Source organism: Athene noctua, chromosome 12 (assembly GCF_965140245.1).
Source record: "Athene noctua chromosome 12, bAthNoc1.hap1.1, whole genome shotgun sequence".
NCBI lineage: Eukaryota > Metazoa > Chordata > Aves > Strigiformes > Strigidae > Athene > Athene noctua.
In genome coordinates this window covers 12824889-12850485 of record NC_134048.1, presented here as the reverse complement: position 1 = coordinate 12850485, position 25597 = coordinate 12824889, and the positions used below count along the sequence as shown (strand labels likewise).

Sequence of the window (25597 nt, the reverse complement as noted above, 5' to 3'; positions counted from 1 at the left end):
ATGCTCAACTTCACGTGAGCAGGTTGCTGGAGACAGAGAGTGCCCAGCTCCTCTCCCAGTCCTGCACACAGGCCAGGAGAAACGTGCCAGTGACTTTTCTGGCAGCTGCTGCTGGTCCATAGATCACTTCATGCATTTTCCTTTCTCATCTGCAGAGAGCCCGTTCCAGCAGCTCAGTTTGTGTTTTGGCTCATAAGGCTCAGCCAGACCCCTTGGCTAATCTCCACCAAGGAGGGGGTGGAAAACACCCTTTGCCTGCTTGCCCAGAACACCGGCTTCAGTTTTCTGCAACCCAGCCTGTCCCAATTGCCTTTCCAGCCTCCTCCCTCCTTCCCGGCTCCATTTTCTTCCCTGGTCTCCCCTGCACGGGGAGGTAATTGCTAAAGCAGCTGCTGTCAGCTGCCCTCCGGGCTGGTGCTGCTTCGCACTGGTCAGTGGGCATTTCCCCAGCGCCTGTTCCCAGAAACGCCTGCCAGCGAGACACGGACCCAGGGAATCGGCGCTTTTCAGCAGCAGCCCTGTTTTGCTGTGATAGCAGCTGGGGAAGGCATGCTATTAGCTCCACAAGAATGGAATTTAGGCCTAACTTTAACAAAATCCCCCCCAAAGCAAAAAAAAAAACCAAACCCACACCACCACCACAACAAAAACCCCACCTCTTGCACAGATTTCTGTTGCAGGAATTTAAACACACCTATGCAGCCCTGCATGCATTTAGTCCAGCGAGTGACAGCAGAACTTTAACGCTGGAGATGCAAAATATCCAGGCTGTCCCCACCAACATGAAGAGGCACTGAAGCAAAGTGTCAAGCTTTTGAGGTTGCTTTGTTCTTGCTTTTTAAAGAATGTCCAAAATTGCATTTCAGCTTCCTCAAATCAAAATATTTTCTGACAGATTACAAAAGGCATGCTTAGCATAAGGCAGAAACCATGCTTCTCGAGTGACCACAGCTTTCCACCCTTCGGTCAGAACCCCAAGAACTGGCAAAATGCTTACCTGCAGGTCAAAGAATTTGCTGTACCGTCGGTATATGACTTCTGTGGACCCATTGGACCAGGTGACTTTGATAATGTACACCTGTAGAGAACAAAGGAAAAAAATCAGAGAGGAGTGACCCAACAACCCACACCACAAGCCAAATGCTGCTAAAACTGCCAATGCAGCCCCCACAGCTGGGCATCAACCAGGGAAGTTCATGGGACCACTTAAAGTCATTTCAGCAATACCAGAAAATATATAGCATTAAATTATTAAACTCCACTGCTGCAACCTAACTGTCTACTAAATGCTTACTAATAGTTGTGAACCAAGACAGCTCTCTTTCCCTAAATAGGGGCATACATTTAATGTGAAAGGGCACTTCCATGTAAAAACACAGTTAAAGTCTCTCCAGACACATTATGAGTTAGTAACTATGTCGTGGCCATCCCATCCATGGCTGCAGCATCAAGTCTGATGTCAAGATCCCCATGGTGCAGCCCACAGTGTGCCACACCACACACTACCGCCAGCCCGGGTCCTGGGGCTGCGGCTTGTGAGAGAGAGCTTGTTCAAAACTCTCTCTGTTCTTCCATAGGTAGCTCTGAGGTTTGTTTACTTAAACTTGCAGAGGTGCAAACTACCCTCCTGTTCTTTAAAATGCCACACAATCAATCCTAGTAATTGTAGGTTATTCACAGACCATGTGACCAGGCTTTTACTGGTGATGAATGCAAAACCAAAACAAAACCCAGCCCAATTTTTTTATTCTTCTATGAAAAACAACAAGCAAACAACAGAATTGGGCAATTACTTATCTAATGTCCTTACTTGTTGCTCACTGAAACTAAAGATGACCCTTGACAAGATGCCAAGGTAACACTCCAGTGATGCAAACCTCAGCCTTCACTAATTGGTAGCAGATTGACTAAACAGAATGAGGGCATATTCATTTTTTCTTCTAACTCTAATGTCCTGCTTATTTCCACCACAAGTTCAAGTATCAGTTCACTGAACCAGGAACTAAACATTCAGAAGCTCAGGTGAACGGACCTGCTAGAACTCCAGTTAACATAATGAAGAGTGAAGGCTCTTAGGATGCTGACGTTTTGGTATTTAAAACAGAATCCCGTAAGAGTTTCACAAGGTTTCTCACAGAGACACACGTTTTTCCAGATGCTGGAATGCAACCAACATCCCAGTCCAATATCGAAACTCAAACACCAGGACACTCAAATGGGCAGCACAACACTAAATCAAACCTACTCAAATGCTGTACTAAAAATCTGATCGAAAACTCACTCTGCTGCTCAGAGGGCTGATGAAGCATGACCTACCAAGGTGAGGAGACTCTGAAGAACCACAAACTCTTTGCAGCAGAATCACTTCCAAAATAAGATGGAAAAAGAGGCAGTGAGATGAAGCAAGATCTTATTGCTAAAATAAAGAACTGCAGTACTTTCAACACAGCCATTCAACGGCCACTTTCCTTAAACCAGATGATCAGCCCAAACACATCTGTGACTGCTTTGCTGACTTGCAGTGAGCTGGCCAGGTGTCACAGGCACCACCACCCTCTCCCAAATAAAAACTGAGCCACTCAGCATCGCCTCACAGGCCTAATTCAGCTGACCATGATCCCCTCCTTCCACTCACAAACTCTTTTTTTGAGCTGAAGGATGCACCCTTTCTGCATACTAACATAAGGAAGACAGAGAGCTCCTGCAAGACAGCATCTGTAACATCTGTGGAGACCTGGATGGACCATGATTTGCTACAAGGGAGGCCCAGACACTGCTTGCTTACCACCAAATGGGCTTGGCAAGTACTCTGCATTGACTCGGGCACAATACCCATTCAGGAACATGCTTCTAGACCTCAACATGTCAGGGACAACTTGGCTGACCACAGTTTGCAATGAAAACTGGTAAAGTTGCATGACGCGGCCTCTGAAGTATCTGACAGCATCCATACAGTTGCCACCATACCATCAGCAAACTAAGCGTTAACTTGACGCTAAGTAAGCATCCAGGCTGTCTTTACCCTCACCCCAGGACTTACCCGCAGGCCAGCATGAGCTCATTTTGGTTGGAAGCTCAGCTGATATCCCAGCTTTCTTACCAGTCTACAGCACTTTACAGGGTTATATCACTGCTGGCTGCCTGCCTGGAGAAAGCCTTCCACTGGGGCAGGAGGAAGAGCCAACTTTTCTTCATTGTTTATTCCTATCCTGCCTTTATTTGGAGTCAACAGCTTATTAGACTGGGATTTTAATCATGATGTGGATTTGCTCAAGCCAAAATGAATTCAAAGCTCTTAAGGGTAATAAAGCCATGAGATTTGAGGGCACACCATGCTTTATTATGCCCTTTGCAATTGAGGGAAGGAGCATTTCTCCCAACTGATGAGTTCACTCATATTTTGCTGAAATGCAGATCTCCCAGGAGCCTGAATAATCATTGCTTGCATATCCCATTTGAAAAGCAAAAAGGTCTCCAGGGGTATCTCCTCACCTGCTTGTGGAAAGCAGAAAAGATTGGGAAGCCCACGCTTGTAGGAGCTCCTCACTACGTATAAAAAACACTGTCTCAGTAAAGCTGGCTTCCTCTCTCCTTGCAAATATCCCTCGTCCTTCACTGATGGCCCCATCCTACCAAGGTGTCCTGTTGGCCAAAACCGTCACAGATCTTGGTCTCTGCCAATACCTAATCTACTCTCTGCTGTCCTAGGGATAAAAAAAAAATACACCAGAAAACATAACTCAGGTGCTCTCCTCAGCTAACAAAAAAAGTGCAGATTTTGCAAGGTATGAACAGTGCAGTCAGCCACCCAGTGATGGTTTTCACAGGGATTGGAAATAATGAGGCACCAAGCTCCCAGATGCAACTGCCCATCACCTTCTCAGGTGCTTTTGGAAGACACTTTCAATGATCAAGACAGTTTTGAAAACATTGTAATTGGTCTGAAGTTTCCCCTCCTGGCCTGGCACTGCACCATGTCCTACCAGGAGCAGCCCAAACAAACCCAGTTTTCTCTATCCCATCACCCGCTCCCACAGCCCTCTGTCCTGCAGCGGCTGCTCCAAGGACAGGCTTTTCCCAGCCTGGCTGTGTGGGTGAGGGCATGTGGAAACAGTTATTTCATGGGTCTTCTCCAGTTCCAATTTCTACAGTGCTTCAAAGAAATAACACAGAGAAACCACCAGCAGGCCTTTTCCACGGAAAGAGCGAGGGGATCTCCTGGGGCTGCAGCTGGCACTGCCTCGGGGACATGCACCCACGGGGAGCACTGCTGGGAATGGGGGGGCTACCGCTCAGATCCTGCTCCACCATTTCCTTGGGAAGTGGGGAGAGCCGAGCAGATGGCAGGGAGGCGGCGGGCGGCCAGATTCAGGAGGGGGGCTCAGCAACTGCATCACGTGGGCTGGGCCCCCAGCCAAAACCAACAGGCTGAGCTATCTAAATATTTACAGCCCTTCCCAGGCCAGCAGCGGGGTCTGCACCATGGAGGGAACTAGCTGACTCGGTGAAACCCGGGAACCAGCGGCTCCCCTCCCTCCCTCTGGAAAGGATGCCTTACCCTGCCCCACTCCCAACCCCAAGAGCCTCTATCCCTTGCTCTGCTCCAGCCTACATTGCTGCACACGTGTCACATCAAACCCTACAGCTAGGTCTGATGCCTGAAGGCAACGGGCCAAGCTGAGCATTGGAAGAGACAGAAATCACCAGGGCTGAACCCTCCTTCACTTTATTTCAGCCACGGGTCAGGCTCAACATGCATGCCCATGCTTCTGAAATCCTTGAGACACAGCTCACAGCATTTGTCCTACTAGAGCAAGGTGAGAGGAGAGGTACAGAAATTCAGGGCCACTCAAATACACACAAAATCCTGCTTTCAGCATTAAAAGAGGCCCACACATGTACCCTCAGCCCCCCATCACTCCTCTCCCAGCCACCAGCTCTTCTGCCCTTTGCCATGAAACCGCAGTCCCATGCTGCAGCAAGAGGAGTTCTCAGAGGGACAACCTTCTCAGAGCCTCAGCAAAGACCAAAGCAAGGAAACAAGACCTGTCCTCCACTCCCAGGGCTACAGAGGCCACGGGAACAGTTTTGGGAGGTGCAGGTGGATCTTGTTTAATGACGGATGAGAGGAGCACTTCACATTAATGCCAAATGCTCTCCGCGCTCCTATCCCTTGGAGGGCAGAAGCAGAACAGATCCTTCACAGAAAATTGAAACTTGCAGATGCAAAAGCCCAAACTCTGACAGACACCACAGGGCTTGGGCTCCCAAACTCCCTGGACTCTCCAAACTCTCCAATTACTTACAAGTAATTGGTCACATACGAACTACTTCAAAATGACTAATTGAGAACTTCACCATCAGAACCACGACTGCCCAAGATTCTCCTTGGTCACATTAGAAGCCAAAAGCCCTGAACAGAAATATAAAGATGGAAAAAAGGCATGGGGGATATCACAGCCCACCCAGCCAGGCATCACGAGCTCGGTCCCCTGGCATCCCTCCGTCATGACCCTGTGCCTGCCTCTGCTCTCTCCTCCCTAGCATCTCTGGAGAGGCAGCTCCAGAGGGAGAAGGGGCCAGTGGAAAGTGGGACTGAAAACATTCGTAAGGGAACTGTCAAAAAATGACAGGTTGCTAAAAGAAATGCAAATGGCACCTGGCCAACCGTAACAGAGCTGTCAACAAGAGCTGCCAGTCAGCTCACACAGCAACAAGGACTCTGCAGCCCCGGGGGAAACTCGCTGGCAACCTGCAGCAGGAAAACGCCAGAGGGAGATCCAGGACATCCCGCCCGGGGAGGGTGGCACCCCAGGTGAGGAGCAAGCTCAGGCATCACCGGAAGAGCAGGGAGGATGAAGGAGCCAGCTCAGACACACATCCAGAGCGGTCAGTCACAGGGACTGGAGTGCAAGAACAGAGGGAACAAAAAGCCAGCACAAATTATTTCTATCTGAAAGGGCAGCCAGAGATATATTTATTTTTTTTTTCCTCTTGAAGAAATGAAGTAGAAAGTATAAGCCCTGAGAGCTGTCAGATCCCAGAAGTATTTTTCCAGGGACTGATAAAGAGCCTTAGTGCTGCAGATAGCAATGGCTCCTGATGACTTCCACCGCCCAAAGGGACAGGGGACTCTGGAGTCCTTCACAAGCCCTCAGTCTTGCACTTTCCCCAAGAGGCACATTTTCACATACAGCAACGCTAGAGAGAGGAGATGATTCAAGCGGCTGACTTGAGGCAATGGAATTAAGAACAGATACTAAAAAAAAACCCACCCCAAACCAGAAACAGTTTCCCATTCTTGAAACATGAGGCTGTGTGACCTCCTAGAAGAATCATTTCTGGACTCCTTGCTTAAACACACTACGGACATGCACAGAACACAACCTGGGAAGCAGCCTGGACTGCTTAAATCTGAGTAGGAAAAGTCAGACTGAAGTTGCAGGAAAACCTAGAGCTATAGTTTCAGCCTCTCTCCTCGCACAGGAATTTTCCCAAATTTTCCAAGGAGACTTGCAAAGCAGCCTGGTTGGGGGGCGTGCACATATAAAGCCCACAAGTAAGGCTTTGGGGAGAGGGCAGCTGGTGGCTAGTCTGTGAGCAATCTGCCTGGCACCCAGCACATAGCCAAATGGGGCAGCAAGTCCAGACTGAGCCCAGCACCACCCAGCTACGCCAGCTTGAGCCCAGGAGCCGCACACGCATCTTAACACAGCCCTGAGAGCCACCATCCTGCCAGCAGCCCTCCCTGGCACAGCCCACCCCACCCTGGGTGGCTCTTCCCTGGCCCTGAAGCATCCCCGTGTTCAGAGCTCCCACACGCCGAGACTCTCCCATTCCCACACCAGCGGCAAGGTGGAAAACAACGCCATGGTCACTTGAGTAGACAACTCCACAGGGCTGCAGGGACACGCAGCAATGCCCACCGGCCACTAACAGGCATCAGCACAGGTCCCCAGCCACTCAGCAGAGCTCCTATGGCAAAGCCAGACATAACAGCCTCCAGCAGAGGCAGAGCTGTCTGCAGAGCTGTTTCCAATGGGTTTGAGCCTGTGTGGTCTCGGGTCCAGGGAGACTATGTACAATAAACCTCTCTGTGGAAAACTCCACATATTTAAAGCATCTTTCGCCAGTAGAGGGGAAAAAAGCATCAGTTTCTCTATTCCACCCGCATTCCCCCACACTCCAAAACACAGGGAAGCCATGTGAGAGCCTCGCACCCAGGCTTCGGCCGTGTCTCGGAGAAAGGAGTGCTGAGAAATTCAAAGGGGCAGAGAAACTGAAGCAGCTGAGGGATCGAGCCAAACCAGAGCAGGGTTTAATATAGAAAAGGGAGTGGGAAATTGTAAGAGGAAAAGAAAAAAAGGGAGGGAGATGGCTAGAAACAAAGAAAGTTCTTGGCGGTGAGCTGCTGTGCTTGGCCCCTCTCCATCAGACTTTGCTGCCGCAGGCGTGCAGGGCTGGGGAGGGGAGAGTGGGGGCTCTCATGCTGCAGGACACTGATGCTGGGAGCGGGAGGAGGACAGCCAGCCCCCAGCTCAGTCTGTGGATGGGGAGAGCTTGGAGAAGGGTTGTGCTGGTTCAGACAGCACTGGGAAAGGCACAGAGAAGCAATCCCAGTGATAACTGCAGGGCATCAGCAGTGCTGCCATGGTCCCTCTGGTCTAGCAGAGGAGAGAGGCAGAAGCAACAAGTCGGAGCTGCAGGGAGGAGCTGGGTAAGAGGGACGCAGGCAGCACGAGGATGGGCATATATATCCTCATCACCACAGCAAATAACCCAAACCAAACTGCCCATGCACCCAGGACTACAAAGCAGCCACCTCCCCTTGCTCTGATTCATCCCTTCAACTGTACCCTCCCTAAAACCCCAGTGAGTGACAGCTCTTCCCACTCTGCTCTTGTACAGCTTGCCAGGGCACAGCGCTGCCTTAGCACACAGCCAGAGCTGCCGGGATGAAGTGTGAGCGTAGAGGGTTATGCCAAGCACAGGGACCCCAAGGACAACCCACTGAGCCCCACTCAGCTGCAGTGCAGACCCCTCAGCCATACAATATATCCACCCTCTTGTTTGCTCTGAGTCACACTGAAGGTCAAACATATGGATTTGTTTCCTATTTCCCACCGCTACATGAAATGGCCAGAAGACAGAGATACCCTCCAAAGCAAAGCTGAGAGGGATCAAGGTCACTGGACCTCCAAGTGGCTAAAGGCAATGGATGGCCTTGGTGCCAAAGTTCACTGCTGGAACTGCGTACAAGCACCAGCTTTCCACACAGAGCTGCATCAGCCACCATGGCTGTGTGCCAGGCAGGATTTGGCCCTTCCACTAAACTGCTACATTCAAAGGTTTCAACAGCCTTAAGTAACATGACTAGGGAAGAAAAACAAAGGAGAGTTTGCATTTGAATGTTGGTTCTCATCCACAAAGCCAACAGCATTCCCTTAAGCCCCAATTCTCTTGAGAAGTGAGGGGGAAGGAAGGATTGGTCTGCTCTGTAATGCTGTGCAGCAGAGCAGGGCCAGGCACAAGGACAGGTCCAAATTTGTACCAGCTATGGGCTCCAAATACCCTGCCTGTGGCCCGCCTCAAGCAGGAGAGCATGGGCCAGCTGATGGAAAGTGGGATGAGATACAGCAGAACCACAGGATACAGCAGCAAAACACCACTAAGGATGCCGAGAAAGCCCTCAAATCTCTTGAGGCGACTGACTCTCAGAAACTCCTCACTGAGGCAGAGATTCCAGCTTCCTGGGTTTAGCCTTGCTTCATATATTCTGGTTTCACTTTTGCTCTCTAGCATTCCTAGTTTAGTTACCAGCCCCTGGATGGATTTCACACTATTCATTTTAACGTCCTGCTCCCTACATCTAAACTCACCCAGATCCTTCGGTTCCCCACAGGACATTCCCACCATACCAGAAGCACGGTCACGCTCCCCAGAGAACATGGCAGGGGGGAACTCATCCCCCAACATCCTTTTTAAGTCAAGCAACCAGTATGATTCACCACAGCAGAAATAATGCAGCTGTACGTGGTGATTCTGCACCAGATCCCAACAGAGCTCTGCTCCCACTGGGCAAGTCGGGACCAGGTGACCATGACACACAGGTCCATGGGACACACGTTCTTCAGGCACTGAAAAATAACTGAGTCTGTAGATCAGCAGCCCTCCTCCTCTTGCCATTCAAGCACTCTTCTCCAAATGCTCCACAATCAACTCCAGATAAGCAACAAATCAACAAATGGCCTCATCACTGCAAGGAACAGGAGCAGAGAAGACACCTACCATCACATCACAAATTCCACATCAAAAATATAACACACTTACTTTGTGAATGTGGTTTTCATCAAACATTTTAAAATATCTATAGATGCTATCATCTAGGCACCAGACTCCAACACACACTGTTAATTACTTTTGCAAGTCAGCTGCCACAAATGAGGTCATTCAATACACACAGGTATTCACCTTGTTTAAAGTCTGCAATCTTGTGAACTGAGCTTGCAGAATAAATGTATGTGACACACTTTTTTTAAATTTCCCTTTTTCAAAGCGATATGTGTGTGCAGGGAGGCTGGGAAAGGAAGTCCTGCAAGATCATAGTCCATATTTTCCAATAAACTAACACAACCAAACAACATGCTGCTCTCTCTTTCCTGTCGGATGTATATATATAATTTTGGTTTGTGCTCTGGAGCAACCATTTAAAAATATATGAACTATGGAAATGTTCTTGGTGGATGGGATAATACAAATGAAGATGCAATTCAATGACATTGTTATTAACACATAGAACAAAACGAACAAATTGCAGGTGTATTAAAAGGAAAGGTCCTGAAGCTTGCCTGAGGCTAAAAAACCAATCAAAATCTGGATTTAGTACGGAAAAACTTTATTTTGGGGACTTCTACTAGAGAATAACAAACACAAAACTATAAAAAGATATTGCATGAAGTCCTTTAAAGGAAAATTTATTCTGTTTCAACTCTGGCTTTGTTTTGGGTCTTTTCTGAATAAACATTCATCTATCAGAATCTGAGACTTGGCCAGACCATAGAAATGACAGTCTGCTACTCTGTCGCCCAGAATGATTATTTTTAAACACTGCTCTTAGACTTTGTCTTTTCAGATTTGCAGTACGGCCCTAAGCCCTCGCTGGCAGCATCCCTGAGGGGCACGAGCAGTAATCACTTAACAGAGGGTTGTATGGGAAATGTCACTGCAGGGTGAACCTTCCAGCCACGGCCTGAAGGGTGGGAGTCCCCTTCTTCACTTGAACTGTAGGCTGCTGAGATCCTGAGCTTGTTTTTTCTCCTTTAACAGGATCAGAGCAGTGCATCCTGTGATGAACACCTGCAAAAGGATCATTTCTCACTGTCCCTTCCAGGTACTACCTACGAAAAAAGCTTAAAGACGCAAACAGCACAAGTGCAGTTGAAGCAGCCGAGGTTAGCAGCCCGGGAGAGGAGGTGCCACCGCACCACAGTGTGATACAGTTTCACAGCCAGCAGAGCAAATTCAAGGCCCCTATCACTCACAGCAAGAAGCCGGGTTATCCTTCCCCTCTCAGCCCTTCCACATGCGTGAGTGGAGCTGGTTTGACAAGAACGGGAGCAGGCGTGTCGGCCTTGCACCATGCCAGCACATGGCAGCAAGAGCCTTCCAGAAGCACAAGGCTGACCGCAAGGATGAAAGCAGGCGAGGGGAGAGCACGCCCGCTAACTGCAATTCAGCCTGACCTCTGCTAGCAGTGCTCGCTGCAGCAACCCACCAAGGCTTTAACACCCCACCAAGGAGGAGGGCAGTCAAGAAGCCATTCCCATTTCTCCTATCCCCCCAAACGCCTCTAAACACGCCTGAGCTTCCTGTGAATAACCCACCCAGCTCCTCGTGCCCTCAGGTCGGGTACTGGGCTGTCACCAAGGTAAGGAGGATGGACAAGAGATGGGACAAGCACACTGTTGTCCTAGCATGTTCTTCCAGAAGAGCACAGCAATCAGACATGTTGTGAGAATCCGAGACAGCAGCATGCTGGACTGATGCTCACTTGCACCAGGATTTGAGCCAGTGCTGTTCACAGGCACACACACGTTCGAAGGCATGGGGCTGCGTTCGGGTCCCCAGTTAAATCCCAGCACTCAGCTCAGCATGCATTCCGGCTGGCACCCAGCTACCCAAACCCCTCCTGACACCTTGCTGGGTCCTTGCCCAGCCCAAGCCCACAGTCTGGAAGAATATTGTGTCTACTGCTTCAAATCAGAGATCCAAAAAAGCACAAGATTTTGTCTTGGGCAACACAGCTCTTTTTGCACAAGGTGGTGGGCCACCGACACCAGCCTGAATAGAGCTGGCCTTTCCTACAGCCCCTCCCCACCACATGCTTCAATAAGGACTTTGAAACAATGGTTTGATCTCAATTTTCTGGGAAACTGGAATTCACAACATTCTGCTGTGGCCTCAGTGCAGCCAACACAACTGCATCTTTGTCCGGCAAAGAAAAGCCTCTCGCCGACGCAGAGAGGAGGCCAAGCCCGAGCAGTACGGGTCACTTGTCGGTCAGGCCAGCGCAGAGGCAACAGGAGGAAAAGCTGGTGTGCTCCTCCAGCCTCCCTGGGGACAGCGAGCGGCTGCCTCAGGGGATGTAGGAGAGCATATTTATGCTCAGCAATGAGAAGGCAGAGAGCAAAGGTTTAACATGTACAGTTTGTGGTTGACTCGGATTTGCAGCATGCCAGCAGATACAGTCTAAAGTAAGATGACTCAGCCCCGATTCGCTGCCCCTCCTCTCCCTCTCGTTGCAGGAGGAAGAAGAAGAAAAAAAAAAAAAAAAGAACGTTTTGATTCCATATAATTAACTGGCTTTGTGAATCTGCCTAGTTCCGATTGATTTCCTCAAACAAGGCAAGGGCTCCCATTCACTCCAGTGCTGCTCTGGGGAGGCTGCTGCCTGCAAGCTGCCTGCCCCTCCCTGGGCTCAGCCGCGCTGCGAGCTGTGCTGGCTCACACTGACGGGTTTTGGTCTGAGACAAGTACAGCGGAAGGTTAGAGGAAGAGGACTCAAGCTGCCGGTGGAGGAGGGAGAGGGCAGCCGAGCGGCCGGGATGCACAAGCTGGCTATCATGAGCTTTCTTCCACTGCCCTGGGAGCTTTTACTCCGGTGCCCCCACCCAGCTGCCCCGACATACCGCTCTTTTTTAAAAAATACCTCTGTCCCAGTTTTCCAGCCTCACAGGGATTATTTGTGCCAACTCCACCCACCTCGCCCATGCGGGTGGAGGGTGAGCAGGGACGGTGTGCAGAACAGATCACGTCCAGCACTTGGAGTGCATGTGCCAGCCATGGGGACATGGGTCCCGAGGGGTGCACAGAGCCCCCAAACCCCACAAAGGAACGAGAAGGCCCAAAGGGAGAGCGGAGGAGCAGCTGCAGGCGATCCTGTCCGAGCCCTGTTACGGGACCTGACGACGGTGCAACAGATGTGCCAAGACAAACAGAAGTGTACGCAGCTCAGCAAACCTCTTCACGTACGCACTCCTCCAGATCAGATGCGTAACCCAGCTACAATGAGTAGGTCTGGATGGGTAGGAAAGGGGCATGTCTGGAGCTGGGGTCAAGCTCAGCCAAGGCTGATAAATCTGCAGGCAGGGCAGGAGAGGAAGAAGGGGTGATAAGGAGTTGGGCTGCAGCAGCCACACCACATCCTTGGATACAATGAGAAGGTAACAGTCCTTTTTACCCTCCCCTCCATCCTGGCTAAAGCTGGCCTGCCCTCTGCTTTCCTCAGATTGCTGCTCACTGCCACAATCCAGCCAGGGTGACCTGGAGAAGCCCCCAGTCTCCCAAAACGCAGGGACCCTGGCTCTGCTGACATGACACACTCCAGCTGGAATGAACACCACATCTTCATAACCAAAATGTGCCACAAACAGTGTGTCACGGGGTCATCCCGGCCTAAAGCATACGGGGCAGGGATACATTTTGGTCTCTGTTTTACGGTTGTTGTCAGGATTCACCCACAAGATCTCCACGGATGCCTGGAAGCACACCAAAGTTTAATAAAAAAAAAAAAAAAAAAAAAGGAAAAAAACCAACCCCTTCAAAACTAGCCAAACCCACAACAGTTTGGAAGATGCCCTGGAGCATGGAGGAAGGCGCTCCCCGGGCAGCTCACGCAGAGCAGGGGACCCGCGGGAACACCTCGCAGGGGTGGCAGCGCTGTCCCAGGCGCAGAGGGAAGGAGCCGGGTGGTCCCTTGCCCCGGGCCTCTGCAGGCAACAGGTTTCAGAGCCCCTCGGCCAAACGCTGCTCCCTCGCTAAAGCAGAGGCACTGCCCGGTGCTGCCCCGGAGACGCCTCCTCCTCCTCCTCCTCCCGTGTGGGCGCTGCCCCCGAGCCCCTCCGGCAAAACCCGCCCGCAGCTCCTCACCGGCACCTCCCGGCGCTTCCCCGCGGCGGGTCCCGCGCAGGGTCACCACCGGCGCTGCCCCCCCAGCGCGGCGAGGTCCCGCCGGTAGCCGGGGCCGGGGGGAAGAGGCAGCGCGTCCCCTGGCTGGCAGGGGGGGCACCGGGTGAACCCCACGGGAGACGCCGGGGGTGGGAGCGGCAGACCCGGCAGCGCTGCCTTCCTCCTCCTCCTCCTCTTCCCTCCGGCCCCGGGGCAGCCGCGGGGGAGCGGGGCCGGCAGCGCCCGGCCTTTGTTCGCCCGGGGCCGGGCGCCCCGAGCCGAGCCGCGGCACTCACATAGTGCTTGTTGGGGATGCGCCGCTTCTGAACGTCCAGCACCTTCACCTCCGCGATGCTCCGCCGGGGCATGCCTCTGCCTCTCGCAGCCCGGCGAGGCGGGGAGCGGCGGCGCTGGGGGAGGCACAGCCGCACGCAGCCGGGACCGGAGCCTGCAGCGCCGCGCCGAGCCCGCCGAGCCGCCCGCCCGCTGCCGAGGGCGGGAGGCGGCCCCGGCCCGCCCCGGCCTATCCCGGCCGGCGGGGCGGCCCCACCGCCGCCTGCTTAAAGGGGCGACCGGCGCCGCCCGCCCCACGCGCAGCCGGTGGCGGGGGGTCCGCGGCCCCTCACCCCGGGATGGGGATGGGGAGGCGGCTCAGCGGTGCCTGAGTGCAGTTTTTCAGGGGGAGCAGCTGGCTGCTTGCCCTTTGCGGGGAGGGGGCTCGAGGGGAGTCCGGGCTTGCCCATCTTGCCCGGCCTGGCGAGCCTGTGCGTGGGCTCCATCACCAGGTTTTGGTCGTTCACCCCGCTCTTGTCCCGGAACAGCAGCCCCCAAGGCAGCTGTTGGCTGACTTGGCCACGAGCAACCACATCCCTAAAGGATCCAGGAAGCGAGCAGAAAAAAGTGGCTTTCTTGGCAGTGGGTATGGTCAGATCAGCAGAACTGCCGTACTCAGGACAACCCGCATACCCCTGGAAGGGGGGCGCTGAGCCAGGGCACCCCACCTCTCCTCGCCGGCAGCCCACCCCCTGGAGCCAGGCTCCCTGCCCAGCTCTGCCCTCGGGCCGCGGAGGAGACCAGGCAGTGCCCAGGCGCTTCTCCACAGCCGCACCTCCCGCGGCCTCCCTCTTCCCAGCAGCTCCTCGACACGTGGCATAACCACAGCTCTCTCCCCCGTTGGGCTTTTAATTACATTATAAAGTTACTCGAGGCTTGCACTGGCAGGTCATAAGCTTTCATATGAATTTAATTTAATCATAAACAACTCATCTCACTCCTTAGCAGCTCCTTAAATGTGGCTCCTTTTTATACTGTTAACTTTGCTACAACCACCCCAGAGAATTAATGGAGGTGCAGGCAGGTTACCAGGCTTTATTTACCCCCTTGCCCTCCCAAAGGGCTCATCTTCATCCTCCTCCGGCTCAGCTAAGCCCAAGACCACAGTGCCCCTGCAGAGATGGCCACAGGAAGGATGCTACATTGTCAGAAAGGGACATCACGCCACCAGTGACCTCCCTGACGAGCTGCTGCAGGGCTGGTTTACTTGTAGACCAGCTGCACATCTCCCTCTCTGCCCCAGCCCTGTTGTTACTCCTCAGTCAGACACGTGTTGCAGGTAGATGGGCAGGAGGCCATGGAGAGGCCCTGAAGAACCCTCCCTTTACTCTCCCATCAGAAAAGCCCTGACATTCATGAGGGATGCTGGGGCTGGACCTTGAAGTGCTAATCAAGGGTCGAAGCCTGGGAAACCATCAACAGGCAGCAGAACTGCAGGTTTTGATGCTATGTGGAGTGCCCAGGCTTGAGTGGTTGGAGTTTTACTGGTTTTAAAAGCCCTGAAAGATGCATGAGTCCTCCAAAGGATAGCAAGGAAACCATCCAAAGCAGCTGTGCATCATGTTGGTAAGAGAAGTGTACATCGAGGAGATGTGGAACACTGGAGAAAGAGGATTAAGAGAGGAATGAAACGATTACTGGTCTTCACATGCTGAAAGGAGAAACTGAAGTAGAGAGCAGCTGAGAGCACTGCAACTGAGCAATGCAGAGAAGGATGTAACCTAAAGAGCTAAGGGTTGTAAGGCCAGGCAAGGGGTCACAGTGATAAAAGAAGCAAGTAACTGGATATACAAACCACGAAAAGCAGCACAGAAACATGCTAAACAAAATGCAATAGATGATAAATTGCAAGGTAAGGGGAATTAAGTGAGGCAACTGAGTTACGAATGCTATGGCTGTAGCCATCCCTCTTGTTTCAGGTGCTGGTTTGTTCTGGTTAGCAGTGACTGTGGGACTGCCAGACATCTGGGGAGAGGATGTCTCTGCTTGGGACACTGGTTGCACATATGCAGAGCTAGTCTGATGCAGTCTGGTAATTTGGTTTTACAGGAGTGCTCTACACCCCTCATGCACTGAAAACTACATAGCCAGATCGATCAACTTGCTGCCCAGTCCACCTGTACATTAACAAAAATTCCACCATCAAGACACCTTGGACTCACTATCCATGAACCCTAGATGAGTCTGTGAGAAAAAAAAAAAAAAAAAAAAAAACAACTCTGGAAAGAGCAAATCAAGAACATACCATTCAGAGAGCATTTTGACCTATAGGTGGAGAATCCATGAAAAGGCTAAAACGTTTTCTTGACAGACGTTTAGTCTAGCTTTGAAGCAGTGATAGCTGCAGCACAGAGGGATGGTGTAGGACCATATGGGTGCCGAACAAGCAGCTGATGAACAGCCAGAGTCCCAGTTGCCACCAGCTGCAACACCCCCAGCACGCCGGACCCTGCACAGCATTCCAGCTGGGTGCAGAGCTGTCCTGATGGCCAGCACGGTAAGGACCAGCAGCAGAAGCGAATTGTGAAAACAAGCAGGGAAGTCTATGAGATGGCTCTGAAAGGAGCCTCATCCCTACTCATGTTTCTGTCATCTCACACTGGCCACGGACATAAGGGGACAGAAATCCTTCCTCCAGACTGTCACTTTACCATAGAGGCAGATGGTGGATTTGGTGTAAGGACACAAGTTCTGCACATTTTTACAGCCTAAATCCCATTCCCTGCATTCCCCTTCTACAAGGCCTTCTTGCTGCTGTGGACCACTGTACTGCTGTGCACTTTCATCAGCAACCTTCATGCTGGCCTCCCCCTTCATTTTCATCCTGGTTCTTCTGCCAAAGAGACAGAATGAACACACTGTGACACGGTGAAGGACACCTCACTCCTGAACTTGAAACAGCCCAGAGGGACACAGATGGTGCTTGGCTTGGGGAAGCTTTGTGCACACCTCCCCTTCTCAGGGGTGCATGAAACCTTTGGGCATTCCCTTGCTGGTACATCGATTTCCCTGTGCCACAAGGTCCTCACACAGAGATGTGTGACATGGAAAGCAAAAGGAGAACATAATGAATGAGATCTCACAGCATCTTGGACCTACCTGCTCCAGCAACCCTGGTCTTCTATCCTTACACTTCCAGCTCCTTTCTGTGTACTGTCCTGGATGTGGCCCCATGGCTCCCACACGCTGTTGGGCTCTTGGTCCATTCCTTTCTATCTGGTATAAATCATGTGTATCAGACAGCCAGCTTGTTACACACAGGGGATTATTTTATCCATGTCTTCCAGCATAAACCCACTCTAGGCCTACAAATGCTGGCAGAGAGCCAAGCAACTGCACAAAATTCAGCTGGAAGCACTTAAGCATCAGCATCGCTTCCCCAGCACCATGACCTGCTGAAGTGACTCCATCGCTCCTGCATCCTGGCAGCACTGGCTCTGGCTGCAGCCTGACAGCTTATGAGCATCCAGGAACAAGGAGAAGTTGGAGACAACCGCAGCTAATGCTGCAAAATGGCTCCTGGTTTTAATTAATGAGTCTAACGAGAGCTGTTGAGATGAGCGAGGCGCAGCTTTACACACTGACCTGACTGCCTCCAGAGAGAGGCACACTGGGGAGCCAGGTGTGGAGATGTACCTGGCTTGGGCTCTACTGCACCTCAGTAATTTATCAATGAAACTACCAAGAATTTGCTAAGGGAGCCCAAATGAGGGGTTTGTGATTGACCTGGGAGTCCTGTGCTTGGCCCACACCTGTGGTGGCATGGCTGCAGGAGCAGCAGAGATCTGGCAGCAGCACCTCCTGTGAGGAGGTTAGGTGGTACAAGGGTACAGGTGCAACCGAGGGGAGATTTGGGATAAACAAGTCATCTCCTGCTGCCCTAACCGAAGTTTGAAGTATTGATAAGCAAAACGAAATAACTACACAGGGGAGCTCACCACCCACTCAAGAGTCAAGATCTCCTCAACTCATGTGTGTTCTCCGCCTCTGTCAGGATCAGCTGAGCAATTTAAAGCAAGGGGCAAATGACTTCTGAAAAGCCAGCCATCAGCTCAGATGTGCAACTGGGTTTCTGCTTGGCTGTGACCAGGCTCCAGCTGTTTGGGCACAGCTGGGCCATCCCTGAGGTCTGTCAAGTATCAGAGATAGAATAGAATGAGAAAGCAGTGTCCCACCATGAGCCCTGAACTGCAGAGGAAACACTATCTGCAATCATTCTGGCATGGAGAAGCCACTATTGTTGCTTGCTTTTTAATTTAAAAGTTATGATTGTGTGCCAGGTGGCTAAATGTTCCCAGTCCTTCTCTGTGTACAGAACAAATGCATCCATCTTTCCCATGCTCCGTCACAAAGATCAGTCAAAAATTATGCTCCTACCACAACAGAGAAGCCCAGCTGAAGCCCAGCAGAGCAGCGAATACCCACCATATCACTAGTGCTGGATTACACTGATTCTTAGCCACCACCAGGAACAATTTTCCATTGCTTTGAGTGCAGTATTGCAGGTTTTAGCTGTGTGGTGTGGATACCACCCATCACAATCATCCTGGCAGCAGATTTCACCCATCCTGCACAGAGATATGACAGCAGTGAGAAGCAAATGCCGTGGAGGGGATGCTCAACCCTCAAATAGGGGAGACCCTCCTGGCACACCTGTGCCAGTGGGTAATGGAGCCCTGGAAAGCTCCTGAGGACAACGCTGGACCAGGAGACAAAATAGTGAAGCACCGATGAGAAGCAGAGATCTGGTGACAACTGTGCCATAGCAAATGACGAGTACAGGAAAAAGAGTGAGCAAACATTTCAATGCAATGGGACAGCTCAGCTCTGGTTCTGTGCTTGTTCAGGCAGCAGCTGAACTCCAGACGCCAGGGCTGCTGCTTCAGTGTGCATGCCATCTAGTGAACAAGAGAAAGAAGAGCAAACATCACCCCTGCATCCCTTGCAAGCCTGGAAACCAGGCCCAGGGAAGTCCCAGTGGGTGCTTGTGAGGGCAGATGGGATGCCAGGGCAATGTGTCCCTGCCACCCAGCCCCATCCCGCTCAGGAGCGGTGCAGCAACAAACCCCATCAGCAAGGCAGAGCCACCAGCCTCTGCAGAGGCTTGGCTTGCTCAAGCACTGCATAGTTTGGCAGTTGATGAATTAAACCAGTGTCCAGTGCATCAGGAGAACATGCAACAGCATTTGCCTTAACAGAGTGCAGATGACTTTTGAAGGAGGTGCCTACAGCAGTGCTCACCTCCAGCTGTCCTCCTGCAGCGAGGGAGAGCAGATGCAGCCGTAGCAGGAAGGCAGTTAGGCACAAGCCCCAGCTCCATGAGTCTTCCTGCCTGCCCTGCTTATTCTTCCCCCAGGGAGTTTCATCATCCCCATCACAGCAGGAACACTGCAAAAGCCTTTGGGCAGCTCAGAGGAGCCTGGAGCCCAGACGTGACAGGACACAAAGCACAGAGGAGGTAATGAGGAGAGCTGAGTATGCTACAGCTGCTGCAGCACCAGCAACTTTTCAGGCCTGTCATCTCTATTTTTAAAAATTAAGAAAGATTTTTACTTTTGCTCTGTTTTCAGTACTTCACCAGGGCAGAATGGTAAGCGGCAGTTATTTCTGGAATACACAGTACTTTCAACATATATTTATAAATGTAAGTATCCTCATGGATGAAACTCCCCTCAGGCACTGCCAAGGACATGCAGATGAAGTTAAATCCTCCCATGAGATCCGCTCCTTCACTGGGATACACTGACTGAGGCTAGTTTTGACCGATGTGTCCTAGGAAAGAGTGCAGTCCTGGTACATGTAAACGAAGGAGATGGCTAATTATGCATCCTCAGCTACTTCATTTCTTACTGTCTCATGGAGCAAGGACACAGGCACCCTCATGCTTTGCTCTTGTCCTTCTCTCACCACAGTGCTGCCTCTTTAAAACCCCACCAGCAACAACTTACAGTACCAACTCCCTTTCCCTTTCAGCACCCCATCTGAGTTCACAGCCTGCAGTATTACTTAACCTGGGTGGACACTGGTAGCAAGGTCATTTCCAGCATGAAACTCAAGGTAGAAGCTGGCAGACTCCAGAGCAACCTTCCAAAAACAAGGGGGAAAAAAACACATTAGCGCTGGGGGCTCAGGTCAAAGATGCCCTTCTGCATCATGTGTCCTTGCTTGGCATAGAGCCTCTGAATCAAAGAAATTGTAACTAAGCCAGCAGGTAAAAAGCTCTGAGCAGAAAAGAAAAGACCACACAGGCCCTGTGGCTGGTTGCAGAGGTGGTGGGAGCTTTTTTAAGCAACCCAAGGGAGCAAGCAGAGATCTCCCCTCTGCACTGACAAGGGAAGATGTGATTTGTGTCTTGGCCCCATCACGAATCCCCAGGATCCAAGCACTCCTCAGCCGAGGGTAGTGTGGGAGCAGACAGCGAGGCATCTTTATCCCACCAAAGCAAGGCAGATGATGCATTTGTCTAAGATCTTCTGTTAAAACCAGGCAAGCTAATTAAAAAGGAAGAAAAAGCCATACATAAGTGATTTGCACTCTTCAGATGAGAGGATGCAATACTCCCTCTCCACCAAGCAGGGTCAGCCGAGCACTGTTTTAACATACAACCGCTGCTTCGCTTCAGGTCTACCAGTTTCAGCTACATAGCAAAAATGTCATTGCCACCGAGCTGCAGCATGCAGCAGAAGTGTTTCTGAAACAACTAGCTCTATTTTAAAGAACTGGAAATTCAGCCTTGCAAGGTTCACATGCCAGAACTGGCTCTGGACATTCCTGTAAGTCAGCAAAACCCAGACTAGAAGCAAAGCTGGTCCGAGGCTACAGCTGATGATCAGGCAAGAAATCAGACACATGCCCAGGTTTCTCAGTCTGTTACTTTATTAGAAGGGTCTTTACATCATATTGGTGGCCCCAATGAAGACAAAATATTAAAAACCCCTTTTTATTCAAAGCCACAATTTTAAAAAAATGGCATCCCATCCCCCCTCAAAACCAAGCCGGGTTTATTCATGGTTCCTTCTCAACAGGAAACAACAAAAACATCCTCTTTTGAAGGGGGGGAAAAAAACACCCTGTAAACTTGATGATCAGAAGATGTGCTTCCCTGCCCTCTTCTAGGAGAGGGACATGGTTACTAGAGCCCTGGCACACCCAGAGAGGGAACAGAGAATAAGGAAGGGACAGGGCACAAAACCATTCCCACCCTCTGTTAGCCAAAACAAAACTATGTTGCTAGCTCCAGGCTGCAAATAAGCTGGACTGGAGAAAGGGACAACCGATTAACCAACTGATTTACCATGGGGGCATCACACCAGCTCTTGAAAAGCCTCCAGAAATAGTTTCCTTCCTCATGGCTGCACAGTATCCAGAGAGAGCTGGTGCTGGTGAAGGCAGCAGTGCCCTTCAGCTGGAGGAGGTCTGCTACCAACAGCCCTGCTGCAGCACACCCTTCTGCAAGTCGCATGTAACACATGAAGAACAGGCACCAGGTACTGATTTCTGTGACAACAACAACCATTTCATAGAATAGCTCCGGCCTGACCCTGGAGTGTGACCAGAAACAAAACCACTGGGGCTGCTAAAACACATTTTCAATGCAATTAAAAGGCTCAAACCAGCACATTTATCCTGGTTCAGGAATAACCCTCTGCATTCCTTGAATTTACATCAGCTCCCAGCTTGGCACTATTGTATCTGAAAGGCACAGTCGATGCTTTTGGAGATGGGACAGGCAGTCTTCCTAGAACAGGCTAGTTACTGAAATGCTGCTATGCAGTCTGCTTGCAAAGGGTCCCAGCCCTCAGCCGTCCATCTAGGCTATGTTTATTAGTAACGACATTAAAGGTGTGGATTCAGAAGAAACTTGGAAGGCCCAAATGGATGTAGTCTTGCTAGTTTGCAGAAAGCTTATAAATATGTATTATGGGCTGTAAATAGGTAGTAAATAATGTACTTTATCTCAGATAAAGAGGTGTTAAAGATCTGGGGCCTGACTCCTTCAGCTAGGTACCTAGAAGTGTAGCACATCACATACCACCTTTTTCTGAAATAGCAGTATATCTCTAAATCAACATATGAGACTTTAAAACAACTCTTTTCTTTAAAGCAGAAACATTTTTTTTCTTGCTAGGGAAGCAGGCCTAAAGCAAGCAATGTTGTCCAGAGATCAGAGGAAATAAACTTAAGTGCTACCTTACACCTTTCGGTTGAGTAAAAAAGGTGCTGCCCAGTGAGGTCTCTGTCCCCCTACCCAGGTCTGTGCTCTGGGTCCTACCAAGCAGCCCAGCCAAGCACTGCCTTGGGCAGGTGGAGGAAGCCTGCCCAACCGAGATGCATCACCATGGAGCAGAAAGAACAGAGGGCTGGACATGCCACTGCTCTGCTGCTCTGCAGTGTGACTCCAAGCTGAAAGCCAGGAGAAACACCCAAGAAACTGTGGCACATCATAAGGAGATGGGACATCAGTGGAGAAAGCAATGCTGAGAGTAAAGCTACCGTGACCTGTCTTTGCATCTCCTCTTCCCTTGCATCCCTCGTTTCAAGACTCCTTTATTCCTTCTAAATCTTTGCAGCCCACAATCCTGACTGCAGAGTGGTCAGGCTGGCTGACCCACACGACCCACACGTATAGAGCACTTCAAAAAAAAAAAAACCAACCACCAAACAACAAACTCAAGCACATGTGTGATCATGAGAGCTCTGGCAATGACACCCTTCAGCCCTTCACTTGTCTTTAGCAGAAGGCACATGATTGACCGATACCTCACTGTGTCACCACAGGACCAAGCACTGTCAAAAACCTCCTCCTCTGCATGCACACATACACTTCTTTAAGAGAAAAAAGCCTGCAGCCAGCTGATCAGTTTAATTATGCCATAGTCTCTGTTAAGATAGTGTTAGCTAAGTGCCAGAGGGACTGTGGTGACAGCAATCACAGCAAATGAAGAAGCAGAAGCATCTTTGGAAGTACGTCCCCTTTCTGCAAAGTCTGTAGGGGGAGGAAGAGGAAAGGAAAACCCAACCCTCCCTCCTCAAAGACAAAAAAATCCAAATCAGTGTCTCTCCCTTGAGCAAAAAAGGACCACAGTAGATAGAAATACATTTAAGGCAAGTATTGGGAGGCCACAAGGCCGAGGTTAGCCTAAGACAATGCCAAAGCTGCTCTGCCCTAGACTAGTCCTTAGAGAGGACCAGGAGGAGGAGCAGCCACATTGGAAAGAGAGGCTGAAAATTCCTGCGCAGAGGGCAAGAGCCATCACCTATTTCTCTTGTTCAGAGCAGTTACTGCTTCAGTCTGAGCTGACAAGCCCAGTGAGCGCCAGGCTCATGTGAGAGGCAACACATACAGCTAACAGTGCACCATCACAGAAAGGGTCCTGCCCGGCTTCCCAGCCTGGAGCTGTGCTGAGCAGCCCAGCACCTGGAAAAGCCACCAAAACTTCCAGTCAGTGTCCCTCAGTGCAGGACAGAGGCCATGTTTATCCCAGACAGTGAGGGGACAGGAGGGTGCTGTTGCAAGAAGAGGCTTGCCAAGAGGATCTTCCAGGTCCAAATTGCCCACCTGCAGCCCAGGAGGACACAGCAAGTACCAGCTGGTGGCCTGCCAGCTGTGAGGCATTATGAGCTCTCTGCAGAGCTGAACGGGACGAACTTGGCGTGTTTGGTTGGGGATGCTGGCATCTGTCCATCTGCCTCCTCGCTCAGCTTGAAGAACAGCTCCTGCTCACGCTTCTTCTGGTTCAGCTCATCCTCCAGGGCCTTAAGCAGAAGGGAACACACACAAGAGCTGTAATTTGAGATTGTACTGGAGATATGAACACTGTCCCCTCCAACCAGCCAAGCAGAACACCCTGCTCACACGGAGGAGGCACTACCTTCTTCCGTGGCCTCAGCTTATCTCGCCACTCCTTCATGTGCTGGTTGTGGTTCTCATCCAGGGACTTAAGCTTCTGGGTTTCGTGCTCAATCAAGAGGTGACACTTCTCATTCTAAACACAGATCACAAGACAGAACACCCATTAAGCAGCTGGGACTGTAAATCCAGTGGTCAAATAGGACTTGCATCAGCCAGAGGCATTCAGAGCTCTGAGCTCTAGGGCACATTTAGACATGGCCACAGAAACCTCTCAAGGCAGAGCAAGAGAACATGAGGTCTAGTTCACTGACAGTCCTCAGCAGCCACTTATGACCCACTCCCTGCGCTGGAGCCAAAACAGTTCACAGGCAGCTCCGAGAGACCAAGCCAGGAGGGACAGGTACCTGCAGCTGCTGGAGCTCGTTTGTGTTGCTCTCGCACTGGGCCTGCATGTCCTTCATCTGTGTCTCATGCTTCTGCTGCTGGTGCAGCCGCTCTGCTTTTTGCCTCTTCTCTTCCTGCTGAGCAAACTGGAAGAGAGAAAAGCAGGTGCCCATGTAGGCAGCGTTGCTCTGATGTCTGAAGCTGGTTAAGAAAAGACTGGCCAGCTTGCACTATTATATAGGAAAGAAAGAAGAGCCCTGAGGATGCTTCCCAACACTAGTCACAGCAGCACTGAAAACCACAACTGATGCCACAAAAGCAAGAGACCTCTGACTCTCTGCAGTAGGTTTGAAATTTGGGAAAAGTTGCCTATTTCTGACTTCCCTTCTGCCATTAGGCCAGCGAAGTACTGCAACTCCAAGCCAAGCCTCAACCCTGGTGCCCTTTGCAAGACCTGACCTGTTTTATCTTCTCCCGCTGCTCAGATGCACTCCCACTGGAGTGGATGTGGAGGCTCTTCTTGTACATGGCCATGCGTGTCTTCCCTTCACTCCGCTGGATTTTGGGGAGCCGGGCTTTCTCCTGCTGCTGCCGAATTTTCAGCTGCTCTAACATGCGCTGGTTGTATCGCTGCATTTGCTCCCTTTCCTGCAATGGCACAGGACAGGTATCAGAGGAGGAGGGACACCTCAGGCCAACAACAAAGTGCTAAGAAGACCAAAGAGAGCTGGAGAGCAGATTTGGGAATCGCACGGGGGTGGCTGGTGACAGACAGCTCCAAGCGGACAAGAAGTGAGGGCAGCTACTGAACATGCTGTGAAAGCGGAGGAGAAGGGGACTCTGGAAGGAAGCAGAAACAACTGTAAGACATGACAGTCTTCACTCACTGCTCTGGGAATCCACCATCCCACATACTGGACAGTGACAGATCTACAGAAAAGCCCCCCAAGTTCACAGCTGCTTCTACATTAAATGCACACAGAACAGAATATATGTCCCAAGCAAGAAGGCTGACCTGAGCATTACTCTGGTCCCCTCTCACTGATAATGACCAAGTCCCTTAATTCCTAAGCCACCCTTACCCACTTACAGCCTGGAAGGGAAACATCCCTTTTGGGGACACCCAAGCACCCTGCCGACCAGCACCAGCACAGGAAGGTGCTAACTCTTCACCTTCTCATGCTTCCGGAGCAACTCATGCCTCTGGAGGAAATACTGGTCCTTTAGCTGCTGCTTGACAAGCTGGTGTTTCTCCTGTTGCTGATGCTCTTCAAGATCCCAGATGCATGCCTCCCGGTCTGAGGAAGGGAGAACGGTCAGGAGACAACCCACCCTGGCCCCCCCAGATTGGTCACACAAAGCGTCCCAAGCATAAGGGATCCCTACATGCAGGAGCAGTGCAGCAGGTGTTGGGGGGGGGACTGTTCACCTCCTGTTTTCCAAGAGAAATTAGTTGCAAACCATATTGGAGAATCATTTCTTGCAATTATAAAGCCTAATTGGTTCATATTTGTAAAGTGCTTTGAAGATTAAAGTGCTAAGTATTATTATTGTTAAACATTTAGACAGGATCTGGCAAGG

The 25597-nt window shown here is 51.0% G+C and overlaps 2 protein-coding genes across 4 annotated transcripts in view; both read right to left on the bottom strand.

The window, feature by feature from the left end:
* Positions 1-13872, bottom strand: part of SH3PXD2B (SH3 and PX domains 2B) — a 79014-nt gene extending 65142 nt beyond the window's left edge. For both annotated transcript variants that reach the window (XM_074915848.1, XM_074915849.1), the window contains exons 1-2: positions 13743-13872; positions 998-1078 (exon numbers count right to left, since the gene is read on the bottom strand). In XM_074915848.1, the coding sequence (XP_074771949.1) occupies positions 998-1078; positions 13743-13814 (153 nt within the window). In that variant the 5' untranslated portion in view covers positions 13815-13872. The remainder of the gene's footprint in view (positions 1-997; positions 1079-13742) is intronic.
* Positions 13873-20633: 6761 nt separating this feature from the next.
* STK10 (serine/threonine kinase 10) overlaps positions 20634-25597 on the bottom strand; it is a 52009-nt gene continuing 47045 nt past the window's right edge. For both annotated transcript variants that reach the window (XM_074916163.1, XM_074916164.1), the window contains 5 exons: positions 25190-25314; positions 24476-24664; positions 24037-24162; positions 23652-23765; positions 20634-23535 (listed from right to left, as the gene is read on the bottom strand). In XM_074916163.1, coding sequence (XP_074772264.1) covers positions 23395-23535; positions 23652-23765; positions 24037-24162; positions 24476-24664; positions 25190-25314 — 695 coding nt within the window. In that variant the 3' untranslated portion in view covers positions 20634-23394. The remainder of the gene's footprint in view (positions 23536-23651; positions 23766-24036; positions 24163-24475; positions 24665-25189; positions 25315-25597) is intronic.